Genomic DNA, 12,674 nt, shown 5'->3' with positions numbered 1-12,674 from the left:
TCTAGTTGGATGGCCGCCATTTTTGTTTTCTTCTGGAGGGTCACCATTTCACAGTGTTCATTGACCACAAACATCCCGTGTGCACAATGACTAAAATATCAGACCCTTGGTCTGCCAACTGACCTACATACCAGAGTTCACAACTGATATACAACATGTCAAGGGGAAAAACAATACCGGCCCTACTGCCTCTCACGACCAGTCATTGAGGCCATACACATAGGGGTTGACTATGCTGGCGTGGCAGCCGACCAGGATACTGACCCAGAGGTCCAGGCTTATCGAACAGCAGTCACAGGCCTATGGTTTGCTGACATTAAGGAGAGAAGCCGGGGTTTCTCTCCTGTGCGATGTCTCAGCTGGATGTCCCCACCCCAGAGTGCCCGCAAACTGGAGGCGGACTGTTTTTGACTCCACACATGCCCTCTCGCATCTGGGCCGGAAGGTCTCACAGAAACTGTTTGCGCTAAAGTTTGTGTAACATGGTCTTAGAAAGGATGGGTGTGATTGGAGTGCAGCTTGTGCAGAGTGCCAGCGGGCAAAAATTAATAGTTAGGTCCAGGCACCGTTTGTGATCCCTGAGTTACAGTTTGACCACGTCAGTGTGAACCTTGTTGGTCCTCTTCCTCCCTTCCATGGGTTCATGCACCTCCTTACCACTGTAGACCGTACCACCCTGTGGCCAGAAGTCATTCCTCCATCATCGATGCTAGCCACAGATGATGCTCAGGCGTTCATCAGCACCTGATTTGCTCGGTTTGGCACCCCATCTAATATTTCCTCAGACCATGGTCCCCAGTTTATTTCAGACCTCTGGGCTGCGATGGCCCAGAACCTCAATATTAGGCTACATCACACCACGGCATACCACCGTATGGATTCGAGTGGATTCACTGCTCTATAAAGGCTGCTCTGAGGGCTTCACTGGAGAATGAGTGTTGGAGTGATCGTCTCCCATGGGTCCTGTTGGGGGCCAGAACAGCTCCAAGTGCCGGGTGATTTTATTCCTGAATCCACGACCGCCTGGTTGGCCTCTCATTAGCGTTCCGCCCTCTTTAGTAAATTCAATTTCTTTTCACCTATTCCTACCTCCCATCATGGCATACAGCACTCTTGTTGACCTACATTCCACCTGTTCCTGTTCCTGTTCCTGTTGACCTACATTCCACCTTGTTCGTTTTTGTCCAACATGATGCACACCAATATCCCTTAGGCCCCCTTATGATGGCCCGTCCTGCATTTTGGGATGGAGGGAAAAGACTTCTATCATAGATAAGAGGGGTAAACCTGAATGCATTTCAGTAGATTGTCTTGAACTGGTCCAGCAAGATTTGATGGATTCCACTAACATGCCCCTACTATCACAACATGACCATGAACATGTCAACACACCTCTGGACAAGCCAGAGGTCTCTGCTGTTCCTCCACCCATGGAACATAGGACTCAAGCCAGGCATCTCGTCTGAGTCCAGACAGGCTCACCATGCCAGTCTTGGTTAATTCTGGGGTGGGATGGGCTTGTGTAGGGTAATGTAATTGGTGGAAACATACATAATTCATAACTACTGACATTGGATTGATGTTTCACTTTAAGAGGCCGGTCTGATGTGATGACGTAATTACGTAATGGACTCTTAGCGTGTTTTGAGTTCAGTTTTTGGTGCTCAGAAAATTTCTACAGTTTTCCTGAAACATAAAGCACTGCCACCATTTTATTTGTAAAAACCTACAACCCCATCATTAAAATGTTCCCACAGCCTCTGGACTCACTTTCAAGGACTCATCATCTCATCTTCTAGATATTTATTGCTTTATTTATTTATTATTATTCTTTCTTTCTTTCTGTATTTGCAGTTTGTTGTAAACTGGTTGAATGCTCAAGCTGATGTGGTCTTTCATGTTTTCTATTATGGTTATTACTCTATCATAGATTTATTGAGTATGCCCACAAGAAAATAAATCTCAAGATTGTATGTGGTGTCATATATGTACTTTGCGAATAAATTTACTCTAAACTGCACTTTAAGTGACAGTGTGAGGGGGCTGGATTAACATCAGAAATGAGGTGGGCAGTGATACGAGCACTGAGGGGGAGGGAGGTTACTGACTGACAGTGTGAGGGGGCTGGATTAACGTTGGTAATGATAGGGACGTTGACAAGTTCAAGTTCAGTTTACTGTCATTCATCCATGTACATGTATACTGCCAAACAAAACAAGTTCCTGCCAACCAAGGTGCACAACACAGTACGTATAGCTCACACACATAACACATACAGTAATATTGCCACAAATAAATTAACAAATAAAGTGTATTTACAACACAAGTTAAAAAGTAAACAGTAGAACACTACCAGTGCCTCATGCGTGATGAGACCTGGGTGGAGACGGGGAATTCAGTAGTTTAACAGATGGGGAGCAGAAGCTGTTTCTCATCTTAACAGTTCTTGTCTTAATGCTGCGGTACCTGCTGCATGATGGATTGTTGTACAGAAGGGAGGGATCACTGACAATGCTAAGGGCCCTGTGTATGCAGTGCTCCAGATGGCTGGAAAAGAGACCATAAGCCCATAAGACATCGAGCAAAGTTAGGCCATTAAGCCCATCGCACCTGCTCCAACATTTCATCATGGCTGACCCATTTTCCTCTCAACTCTATTCTCCTGCCTTCTTCCTGTAACTTTTCACACCCTGATTAATCAAGAACCAACCAACTTCCACCTTAAATACACCCAATGGCCTGGTCTCCACAGATTCACCACCCTCTGGCTAAGAAAATCCTCTTCACTTCCATTCTAAATGGACATCCCATTATTCTGAGGCTGTGCCCTCTGGTCCTAGACTCCCCTGCTAGAGGAAACATCTTCTCCATATCCACTCTACTAAGGCCTTTCAATATTCGATAGGTTTCAATGAGATCTCCCCTTATTCATCTAAACTGCAGTGAGTAAAGAACAGAGCCATCAAAAGCTCCTCATACAATAAGTCTTCATTCCTGGATTCATTCTCATGAACGTCCTCCTAACCCTTTCCAATACCAATACCACTGACTCAACCTGCAAAGTAACCTTTAGGGAATCCCAAGTACTTTTGCACCTAAGATTTTTGAATTTTCTCCGTGTTTTGAAAATAGTCAATGCTTTTATTCCTTCTGCCAAAATGCATGGCCATACATTTCCTGACATTTTATTCCATCTGCCACTTCTTTGCTCATTCCCTAATCTGTCCAAGTCCTCTGCAGACTCCCTGCTTCTTGAACACTACCTGCCCCTCCACCTAACTTCGTATCATCCACAATCTTGCCTACAAAGTCATCAATTCCATCATTGACATACAACACAAGAAGTGGTTCCAACACCAACTCCTGTGGAACACCACTAGTCACTGGCAGCCTATCACAAAAGGCTCCCTTTCTTGCCACTCTTTGCCTCTTGCCAGTTAGCCAATGCTCTATCCACACTGGTATCTTTCCTGATCCTCTCAGCAGTCCTCATAATCCCTTGTAGGGACTTGCGGTTACAATAGGAAGAGATGCTACTGGCTGTTAGTTCAAGGGAGCTGGATTAGCAACAGAAATGAAGCACGCAATGAAAGAGGGCAGCAAGGGGGTGAGACGTCCGAATGGGCATGTGAGGGATCTTTAGTTCTAGAGTCAGTAACACAAGATTCTGGAAGAAGAACGATCACTCAGTGACAGTGCCTGACTACTAGGTGTTGGATGAGGCAGTGAGGAACATATCAACGGAATGAGATTGAGAGAGGGGTGGGACATTATCGACGGCATGCTGCGGTAGGGCTGAATGGCCCACTTCTGAGCTGAAGATTCGAGAGGTGACTCACCGCGATAGCGTAGCGACTGATGTTGCGTTTTTCGCACTCGGCCAGCGATTCGCGGAGCTTCAGCCCATCATGTGACTCTCCGTCCGTCACGACGACCATCACCTTGGTAGCCCCCTCCCGTCCACCCCGCTCTGGACTGAAGGCCTCGGAGCTGAAGGTGCAGAGAATGATGGTTATGCCTCAGGAATCACAATGAGTCAAGCAGCAGCAGCTCACGCCTATACTGCTACAGAGCCTGCAGTATATTTCTACCTCCCTGGGAAATGGCGCTGTGCAGAAAGCACTGAACAGGAAAAACATTTTGATACTTGGAGTTTTGAGTTGGACTACTGCTATAGCCAACTGGGATGTTTTACAACATAGAACAGTAGAGGCACTTTGGCCCAAGATTTTGTGCTGACCTTTTAACCTCCTCTAAGACCAATCTAACCCATCCCTCTTCATCCATCATAATAGTCTCTGAAATGTCCCCAATGTATCTGCCTCCTCCGTCACTCAGCCAGTGCATTCCACTCGCCCACCATTCTATAAAAAACCCTACCTCAGACATCCCCCCCCCCCCATACTTTACTCCAGTCACCTTAAAATTATGCCTTATCATACCTGTAGGTAATAACTGTTGGCTTTACTTGTAAATTAAACCATTGAAACATAGAGTGAAAGGCGCCGTTTACACTAACGAACAAGGATTGTGCTGGGGGCAGCCCGCAAGTGTCACCATGCTTCCGGCGTCACCACAGCGTGTCCCCAACTTACTAACCGGAGTGTCTTTGGATTGTGGGAGGAAACCAGAGCGCCCAGAATGAATTCCTTACAGGAATCAAACACATGTCACTGGTACTTAAATTTTTATTTTATTTCTTTTATTTAGAGATACAGCGTGGACTGACCCTTCTGGCACCACCAGCTGTATCACCCAATAACCTGAAACTAATCACAGGACCATTTACAATGACAAATTTACATACTAACCACTATGCCTTTGGAAGGTGGGTGGAAACTGGAGCACTCGAGTGAAGCCCATGTGGTTACAGAGGGAACTTCCAAACTATTTTACAGAGCATGCCAGCATTGAACTCCAAACTCAGACACCTCAAGCTGTAATAGCATCACGCTAACAGCAATGCTGCTGTGGCGAAGTGTGAGCCTAAGCTGCTACACCTCCATGTTCCATTACTTTAAGAATTCATCAGTTATCATCCAGTCACAAACATAAAATAAAATGGCAGAAGAAATTTAGCCCAGACAAGTGTGCCGTGTTGTTCACCCTCTCTGCTCACAGTCTTAATGCAGGGTTTTGACCCATGCTGTTGACAATTTGTTTCCACTCCTCCCCCCCACCCACACACACAAACCATTGAGTTCCTCCAGCAGATTGCTTGTTGCTCCAAATTCCAGTATTCCAAATTCCAGTATCTCTTCTGTCTGTAAATGTGAACTCCCAGGCGTTTTTCTATTTCATATATTTATGAAAGGAATAGATAAGGTTGTTGTGCATTTAACATTTCAGTAACATATTGTAAATATATTATTGGATTAAGTATTGTTTGTTTGTTTAAATGATTCATTATGGGTTATATGTAAAAGTATGTGAACAGCACACGTCATTACTCCACCACATTATACATGCACGCCTCACTTAAAGTAGAAATGAAACTAATGTGCACATATCTCTCTGGCTCCCCTGTTTTCCTTTTCAATTAGTTTTATGTCTTGGAGTTACAAAATATAACAAAGGTAAAGGGCACAGAGTTGTTTCCACTGATAAGTGAGACTTGACCGAAGGGACATAGCCCGAAGCACTGATCCCTCTAACCTACAGGGGTGCACGGCTACGCAGTAATTGAAATGCTCCTGCTCCCATAGCCCTTGTTGCTGCGCAGATGGAATTTTCTTTTATATGTTCATATAATTTTGAAATGATGTTAATAAAATTGTGAAATATCCTGCGATTAATTGTATTAATGAATATAACCATAAATTTTCTAAATAATAAATATACCACAACCTTTACTTTGAAACATTTTAGACCTTCAAAGTATTTACATTGTCAGTTTTTCAAGTTACAACTCTATTACAAATTGCAACAATAAACACAGAACAGAAGTCGATAGCTCATTGTTAATAAATCAATGGTGGAATCAATATAGAGTGAGCGCCTTGGTCTGCTTTGAAGTAAAAGTCTTATAGAAACGTGTATAAAATCATGAGGGACATAGAAAGGGTGAATGTGCACTATCTTTTCCCCTGGGCTTGGGGAATCAGGAACTAGAGGGCATAGGTATAAAGTGAGAGGAGGGAATTTTAATAGGATCCTTTGGGGCAACTGTTCACCTAAAGAGTGATCAGTATATGGAATTGAGCTGCCACAGAATATAAGAACATAAGAAACAGGACCTGGAGTTGGCCATTCAGCCCATTCAATAAGATCTGGCATGTACTCAACTCCACCTACCTGCCTTTACCTCATAACCCTTAATTCCCCTGCTACACAAAACTCCATCTACACAAAATGCTGAAGGAACTCAGCAAGTCATGCAGCACTGGAGGAGAATAAAGTCGATGTTTCTGGCCAAGAACCTTCATCAGGAGTATAACGGTCTCAACCTGAAATTTTGAAAGTTTATTCCCCTCCATAGATGCTGCCTGTTCAGTTCCTCCAGAATTTTGTGTGTGTTTAAAAATTTTTTGAACACGGTCTTAAAAATATTTAATGAAATACCATCTTCTGCTTCCCTGGGCAGCGAATTCCACAGATGCACGACTCTCTAGGAAAAGTAGTTCATCCTCATTTCCATCCTAAATCTATTTCCCCAAATCCCAACATTTCTACTAATTATTTTTACAGTTGTGTGGACCAACCATTGCTCTGAGCAGGTTTATTAACAATGAGCTACCGAGTTCTAGTCTGTGTTTATTGGTACAATTTTTAATAGCGTTGTAACTTGAAACACTGACAATGTAAATACATTGAAGGTCTAAAATGTTTCAAAGTAAAGGTTGTGGTACTTTTATTATTTAGAAATTTATGGATTGTATTCATTCATACAGTTAGTGTATTTTGCAATTATATTAACAGATTTCAAAATTATATTAACATAACTTTGAAATTACATTAACATTATATAACAGAAAATCCTAGCTGTGCAGCACCAAGGGCTATGTGAGCGGGAGCATTTCAGTTACTACGTAGCAGTGCATCTATGCAGCTAAGAGGCTCGAGGCTGTGTTCCTTCTGTCCAGTCTCACTTATCAGTGGAAACAACTTTCTGGCCTCTATCTTTGTTATATTTTGTAACTCCAGAATATAAAACTAATAGAAAAGAAAAAGAAGAGAGCCGGAGAGAAGCATGCACATTAGTCTCATTTTTACTTTAAGCGAGGCGTGCAGGTATGACATGGTGGTGTGATGACTTATGCCATTCACATACTTTTACATACAGCCCATAATGAATTATTTAAACAACAATACATTTACAATATATTGTAATCAAAATATGTTTACAATATATTATTGAAATATTAAATATGCAACATCCTTATCTATTCCTTTCTTAAGTTTATGAAATAAAACAATCTCTAGGAGCTCATGTTGTGAGGCTATTGAGGCAGGTACATTAACAACATTTAAAAGGTATTCGGATAGGTAGATGAGCAGGAAAGGCAGTGTAGCATAGAAGTTAGCATGATAACCTACAGTGTCAGCTGTGAGGTAGTGGATTCGGCCCAGTACATCACAGGTAAAGCCCTCAGAACCATTGAGCACATCTACATGAAACGCTGTAGGAAAGCAGCATCAATCATCAAAGATCCTCACCACCCAGGCCATGCTCGTTTCTCACTGCTGCTGTTAGGTAGAAGGTACAAGAGCCTCAGGAGTTGCACCATCAAGAACAGTTACTTTTTTAAAAAAATTATTCATTTACAGGATGTGGACATTGCCAGCTAAGCCAGCATTTATTGCCCATCCCTAGTTGCCCTTGAGAAGGTGGTGATGAGCTGCCTTCTTGAACCGCTGCAGTCCCTGAGGTGTGGGTACACCCACAGTGCTGTCAGGGAGGGGATTCCATGACTTTGACCCAGTGACAATGAACGAATGGTGATCTGTTTCCAAGTCAGGATGGGGAGCGACTTGGATGGGATTTCCAAGCAGAGGTGTTCCCAGATATCTGCTGTTCTCGTCCTTCTAGATGGTAGTGGTCATGGGTCTGGAAGGTGCTGACTTAGGAAATATGGTGTGTTGTGCAGTGCATCTTGTAGACAGTACACACTGCTGCAACTGTTCATCGATGGTGGAGGGACTGGATGCTGTGGAAGGGGAACCAATCAAATGGGCTGCCTTGTACTGGATGGTGTCGAGCTTCTTGAGTGTTGATGGGGCTGCATTCATCCAGGTGAGTGGCGAGTATTCCATTACACTCCTGACCTGAGCCTTGTGGATGGTGGACAGGCTTTGGGGAGTCAGCAGGTGAGTTACACACCACAGGATTCATACCCTTTGACCTGCTCCGGTAACCACGGTGTTTATATGGCCAGACCAGTTCAGTTTCCTGTCAATGGTAATCCCCAGGATGTTGATAGTAGGAGATTCAGTGATGGTGATGCCACTGAAGATTACTATGCTTCAACCATCACGCTCTTGATCAAAAGGGGATAACTACACTCACTTGTCCCAATATCGATTATCCCCACCACCAATGGCCAAACTTTGATGACACTTTTATCATAGTATTTCACGTTCTTGTTATTTATTGCTATTTATTTATATTTGCATAGTTTCTTTCCTTCTGCACTATAATTGATCTTTCATTGATCCTGTTATAGTTACTATTCTATAGTCTTGCTGAGAATGCCTGTGGAAAAATGTATCTCAGGGGTGTATGTGGTGACATATATGTACTCTGATAATAAAATTTAACTTTGAACTTTGAAGATTGGGGTTTAATTCTGTAAAGAGCTTTTACATTCACCCTGTAATCACACGGGTTTCCTCCAGGTGCTCTGGTTTCCTCCCACAGTTTAAAGACGTATAGATTAGGGCCAGTAAATTGTGGTGATGCTATGTTGTTGCCGGAAGCATGGCGGCTTTTGGCGGGCTGCCCCCAGCATGTCCTTGGATTGTGGTGGTCATTAACATAAGCAATGATTTCACTGCTTCAATGTACATGTGACAAATCTCTTTAATATCTAGGGACATGGCAACTGGGACTATCTTAGTTGGGAATCTAGGTTGCCATGGAAACAGCTGGGCTGAAGGACCTGCTTCTGAGCAGTGTGACCAGGAGGGAGCAGGCCCGGCAGAGCAGCACGTCCTCCACTCAAATGTCAAATCCCCAGGGCGAGGAGGGGGAGATGGTGAGAAAGTCATGGCTGAGGCATGGCACACACACACACACACACTCTCACATTCAAACTGACATACACTCACACTGACACACTGATGCACCATCAATAACTCTGAGATGTGAGGCGAGATATAGGCTTTTATTGGCTGGAAGAAAGAACAAGCAGCAATTGACCACCACACTGCATCCTGGAGACTGAGGCCGGGGCAGTGTCTGCAATCGCCACGGTCAGTGGGAGGAGCCACAGGAGCAGTCAGCGGGGGGGGGGGGGGGGGGGGTGTCCAGACAGGTATATGTAGTTCACCCCACACACACACACACACACACACACACACTCTCACATTCAAACTGACACACACACAGACACACATTCACACACTCACACTGACACACACACAGGCACACATTCACACGCACACTCACGCAGACACAGGCACACATTCACACTGACACACACAGGCACACATTCACAATGCACACTCACACTGACACACACACACATTCTCACACACACACACAAAGACACACTCACATTGACACACACACAAAGACACACTCACATTGACACACACAGACACACATTCACACACACACAAAAGTATGTCGCTGTTCTAGATAACAGGAACTATACGTGCACACACATAGGCGGGTGCTATTTTTACCCTGAAGCACAAGGTCGGCAGTCATGGGGCTGAAAGGAAGCCTTTGTTTCAATGTCTCCGATCCCCTTTGTGTTCTGTGAGCTGATGAATGAGCTCTTTTTGTGGGACCTCAGCCCCCTGGGCCAGGGGTCACCTGACGAGAGGTCATGGGAGTATGAATGGTCAGGCTCCCACTGCTCCTGTGGGGGTGGGGGAGCTATGCTGCAGCCAAACTACAGAAAATGTCAAAGTCCAGGGCGGCTGTGCCCAGAACTGACCCACCAATCAATGCAGCGGCTGTAACCTCCTGTTCCCGGACTGGAGTCAAGCCTGCAGAAATCTATTAATCAGGCAGACCCCTCTTCCCCCATCACCGCTACCTCCCACCACTGCAACGTAAAGTAGATCAAGAGAATCAGTTGGAGGAACTCAGCAAATCAGGCAACTCCTACGGAACCAAAGACACTGAGTTCCTTCAGGATTTTGTGTGTGTTGCTCAAGATTTCCAGCACCTGCAGAATCTCTGCTGTTTAGGAGGCAGTACGTTTGTTTATCTGTCTGTGTAATTATCTATCTATTTGTCTCTTTATCTCTCTATATGTCAATTTATCCATATCTATCTCTCTGTCTGTTTGTTTTATCTTTCTGTCAGTTTGTTTGTGTTTTTATGTAGAGATACACCACGGTAACAGGCCCTCTGGTCCAACCACCCAGTTATACCCATGCAACTTACTAAGCCATGAGCCTTTGGAATGCGGGAGGAAACCGGGGAGCCACAGGGAGAATGTACAAACTCCTTACAGACAGCGGCAGAGTTCAACCTGAGTCGATGGTAATGTGGTAGCGTTACGCTAACCACTATGTGACCACGACAGCTCCTTCAATGCCTACTCTACACACAGTCGGGTGGGTGTCAGCAGGGGTGGGAGGGGCACAAACGCATGGCAGGAGGATTGGACGAGATGACTTTGCTCTGCCCACTGACTCCTCTGGCACGGAACGCCCTGAGACTCTCTGCATCGCGCCGACGTTTATTACCAGGCCACTCGGATCGCCATTGCCGTCTTGGTCTCACGGCCGCCCTGCCGACTGATGTTTCTGGCCGCCTCGATCACCAGCTGTGCTGTTTTGTGCTGGCCAAGGTGGAACTCGTGAACAACCGTCTCCGCGTACTGCAGCACGCCAATCTAAGGGAAGCAACAGAGATCGTGACCACAAAGGAGCTGGATCAACCAGGGCTAAACATACCATCTGGTCTTTCAATAGACAGCAAAAGAAATAACTACATGAAAGAGTCCAGAATGTGGCCAGTATAACCCAAATTCACCAAAAGCCAGACCAAACCCTCCTTATTTCTGTAACATTCACCCACCCACTGATCTGCTGCTCCAAGCTGTACCATTCCCAGCTTAACCATTTCCCCAAACACTATTCTTAGAGTCACACAATATTACAGCACAGAAACAGACCTCTCGGCCCACCACGTTCCTGTTAACCATCCAGAGAGCTGCCAGAATTCAGTCGGCTCCATCATGGGCACTTGTCTCCCCACCATTGAGGATACCTTCGAAAGGTGATGCCTCAAGAAGCCAGCATCCATCCTGAAGGATTCCCACCACCCGGGACATGCCCTCTTGTTACTACCATCAAGGAGGAGGGACAGACACCCAGCAGTTTAGGAACAGCTTCTTCCCCTCTGCTATCAGATTTCTGGACAGTCCATGAACCCATGAACACTACCTCATTATTACTCTCTCCTTTTGAACTATTTTTATATTTCTTATTGTAACATGAAAAACATCTATATATTTTGTGATTATACAGAGCATATATTCCTCCATATCCAATCTATGTCCCACTTTACCCTGCCTGTTCATCTGCCCATCTAAATGCCTCTTAAAAGACACTCTCATATCTGATTTCACCATTACCCTGAGAGTGTGCTCCACACACCCAACACTGCGTGTAAAGAAACTTGCCTCAAAAATAATTTTACACTTCCACCCTCTCTCCTTGAATGTTTACCCTCCAGTATTTGATATTTGCACTTTGGGGAAAACGTCACATGATCTATTCTGTCTATTCCATTTGTTTTTTAATATCATCGATCTGGTCTCCCTCATCCCCTGACACTGCAAAGAAAATGATTGAATTTTGTCTAACCTCACTTTATAGTTAATACCCTCGAATCCAGACATCTTTCTGGTGAACCTTTTCTGCACCTTCTCCAAAGGCACAAGACATAGGAGCAGAATTGGCCATTCAGCCCATCAAGTCTGCTCTGCCATTCCATCATAGCTGATTTACTATCACTCTCAAATACATTCTCCTGCCTTCTCCCTAGAACCTTTGACGCCCTTACTATTCAAAAACCTATCAACTCCACTAAATATACACAATGACTTGGCCTCCACAGCCATCTGTGGCAAAGAATTCCACAGTTTCAACACTCTGGCCAAAGAAATCCCTCCTCATGTCAGTTCTAAATGGACGTCCCTCTATTTTGTGGCTATGCCTTCTGGTCTTAAGACTCCCCCACTAGAAGAAGCATCCTCTCCTTATCCACTCTCTCTAGACCTTTCAACATTCAATAGGTTACAAATAGACTCCCCCCCCCCCCACCTTATTCTTCTAAACTCCAACAAGTACAGGCCCAAAGCCATCAAACACTTCTCATACGTTAACTCTTTCATTTCAGAGATAATTCTTGTGAACCTCCTCTGGACCCTCTCCAATGCCAGCACATCTTTTTTTTATATTCTAGCCCTCTTGAAATGAAAACTAACATTGCCTTCCTTACCACTGACTCAACCTGCAAGTTAACCTTTAGGGAATCCTGCACAAGGACT

At 44.5% G+C, this 12,674-nt stretch overlaps 1 protein-coding gene across 2 annotated transcripts in view; it reads right to left on the bottom strand.

Annotated features, from left to right (window-relative positions):
- The window catches only part of itga10 (integrin, alpha 10), a 194,973-nt gene that overhangs the window by 82,175 nt on the left and 100,124 nt on the right, over positions 1 to 12,674 (bottom strand). For both annotated transcript variants that reach the window (XR_009514026.1, XM_059980120.1), the window contains exons 7-8: positions 10,864 to 11,012; positions 3,840 to 3,990 (exon numbers count right to left, since the gene is read on the bottom strand). Coding sequence is in view for 1 of the 2 variants with exons in the window: in XM_059980120.1 (XP_059836103.1) it covers positions 3,840 to 3,990; positions 10,864 to 11,012 (300 nt within the window). In the remaining variant the exon portion in view is untranslated. The remainder of the gene's footprint in view (positions 1 to 3,839; positions 3,991 to 10,863; positions 11,013 to 12,674) is intronic.

Source organism: Hypanus sabinus, chromosome 9, assembly GCF_030144855.1.
Source record: "Hypanus sabinus isolate sHypSab1 chromosome 9, sHypSab1.hap1, whole genome shotgun sequence".
Lineage (NCBI taxonomy): Eukaryota > Metazoa > Chordata > Chondrichthyes > Myliobatiformes > Dasyatidae > Hypanus > Hypanus sabinus.
The sequence above is the reverse complement of the archived record's forward strand: the minus strand, read 5'-3'. Positions and strand labels throughout refer to the sequence as shown.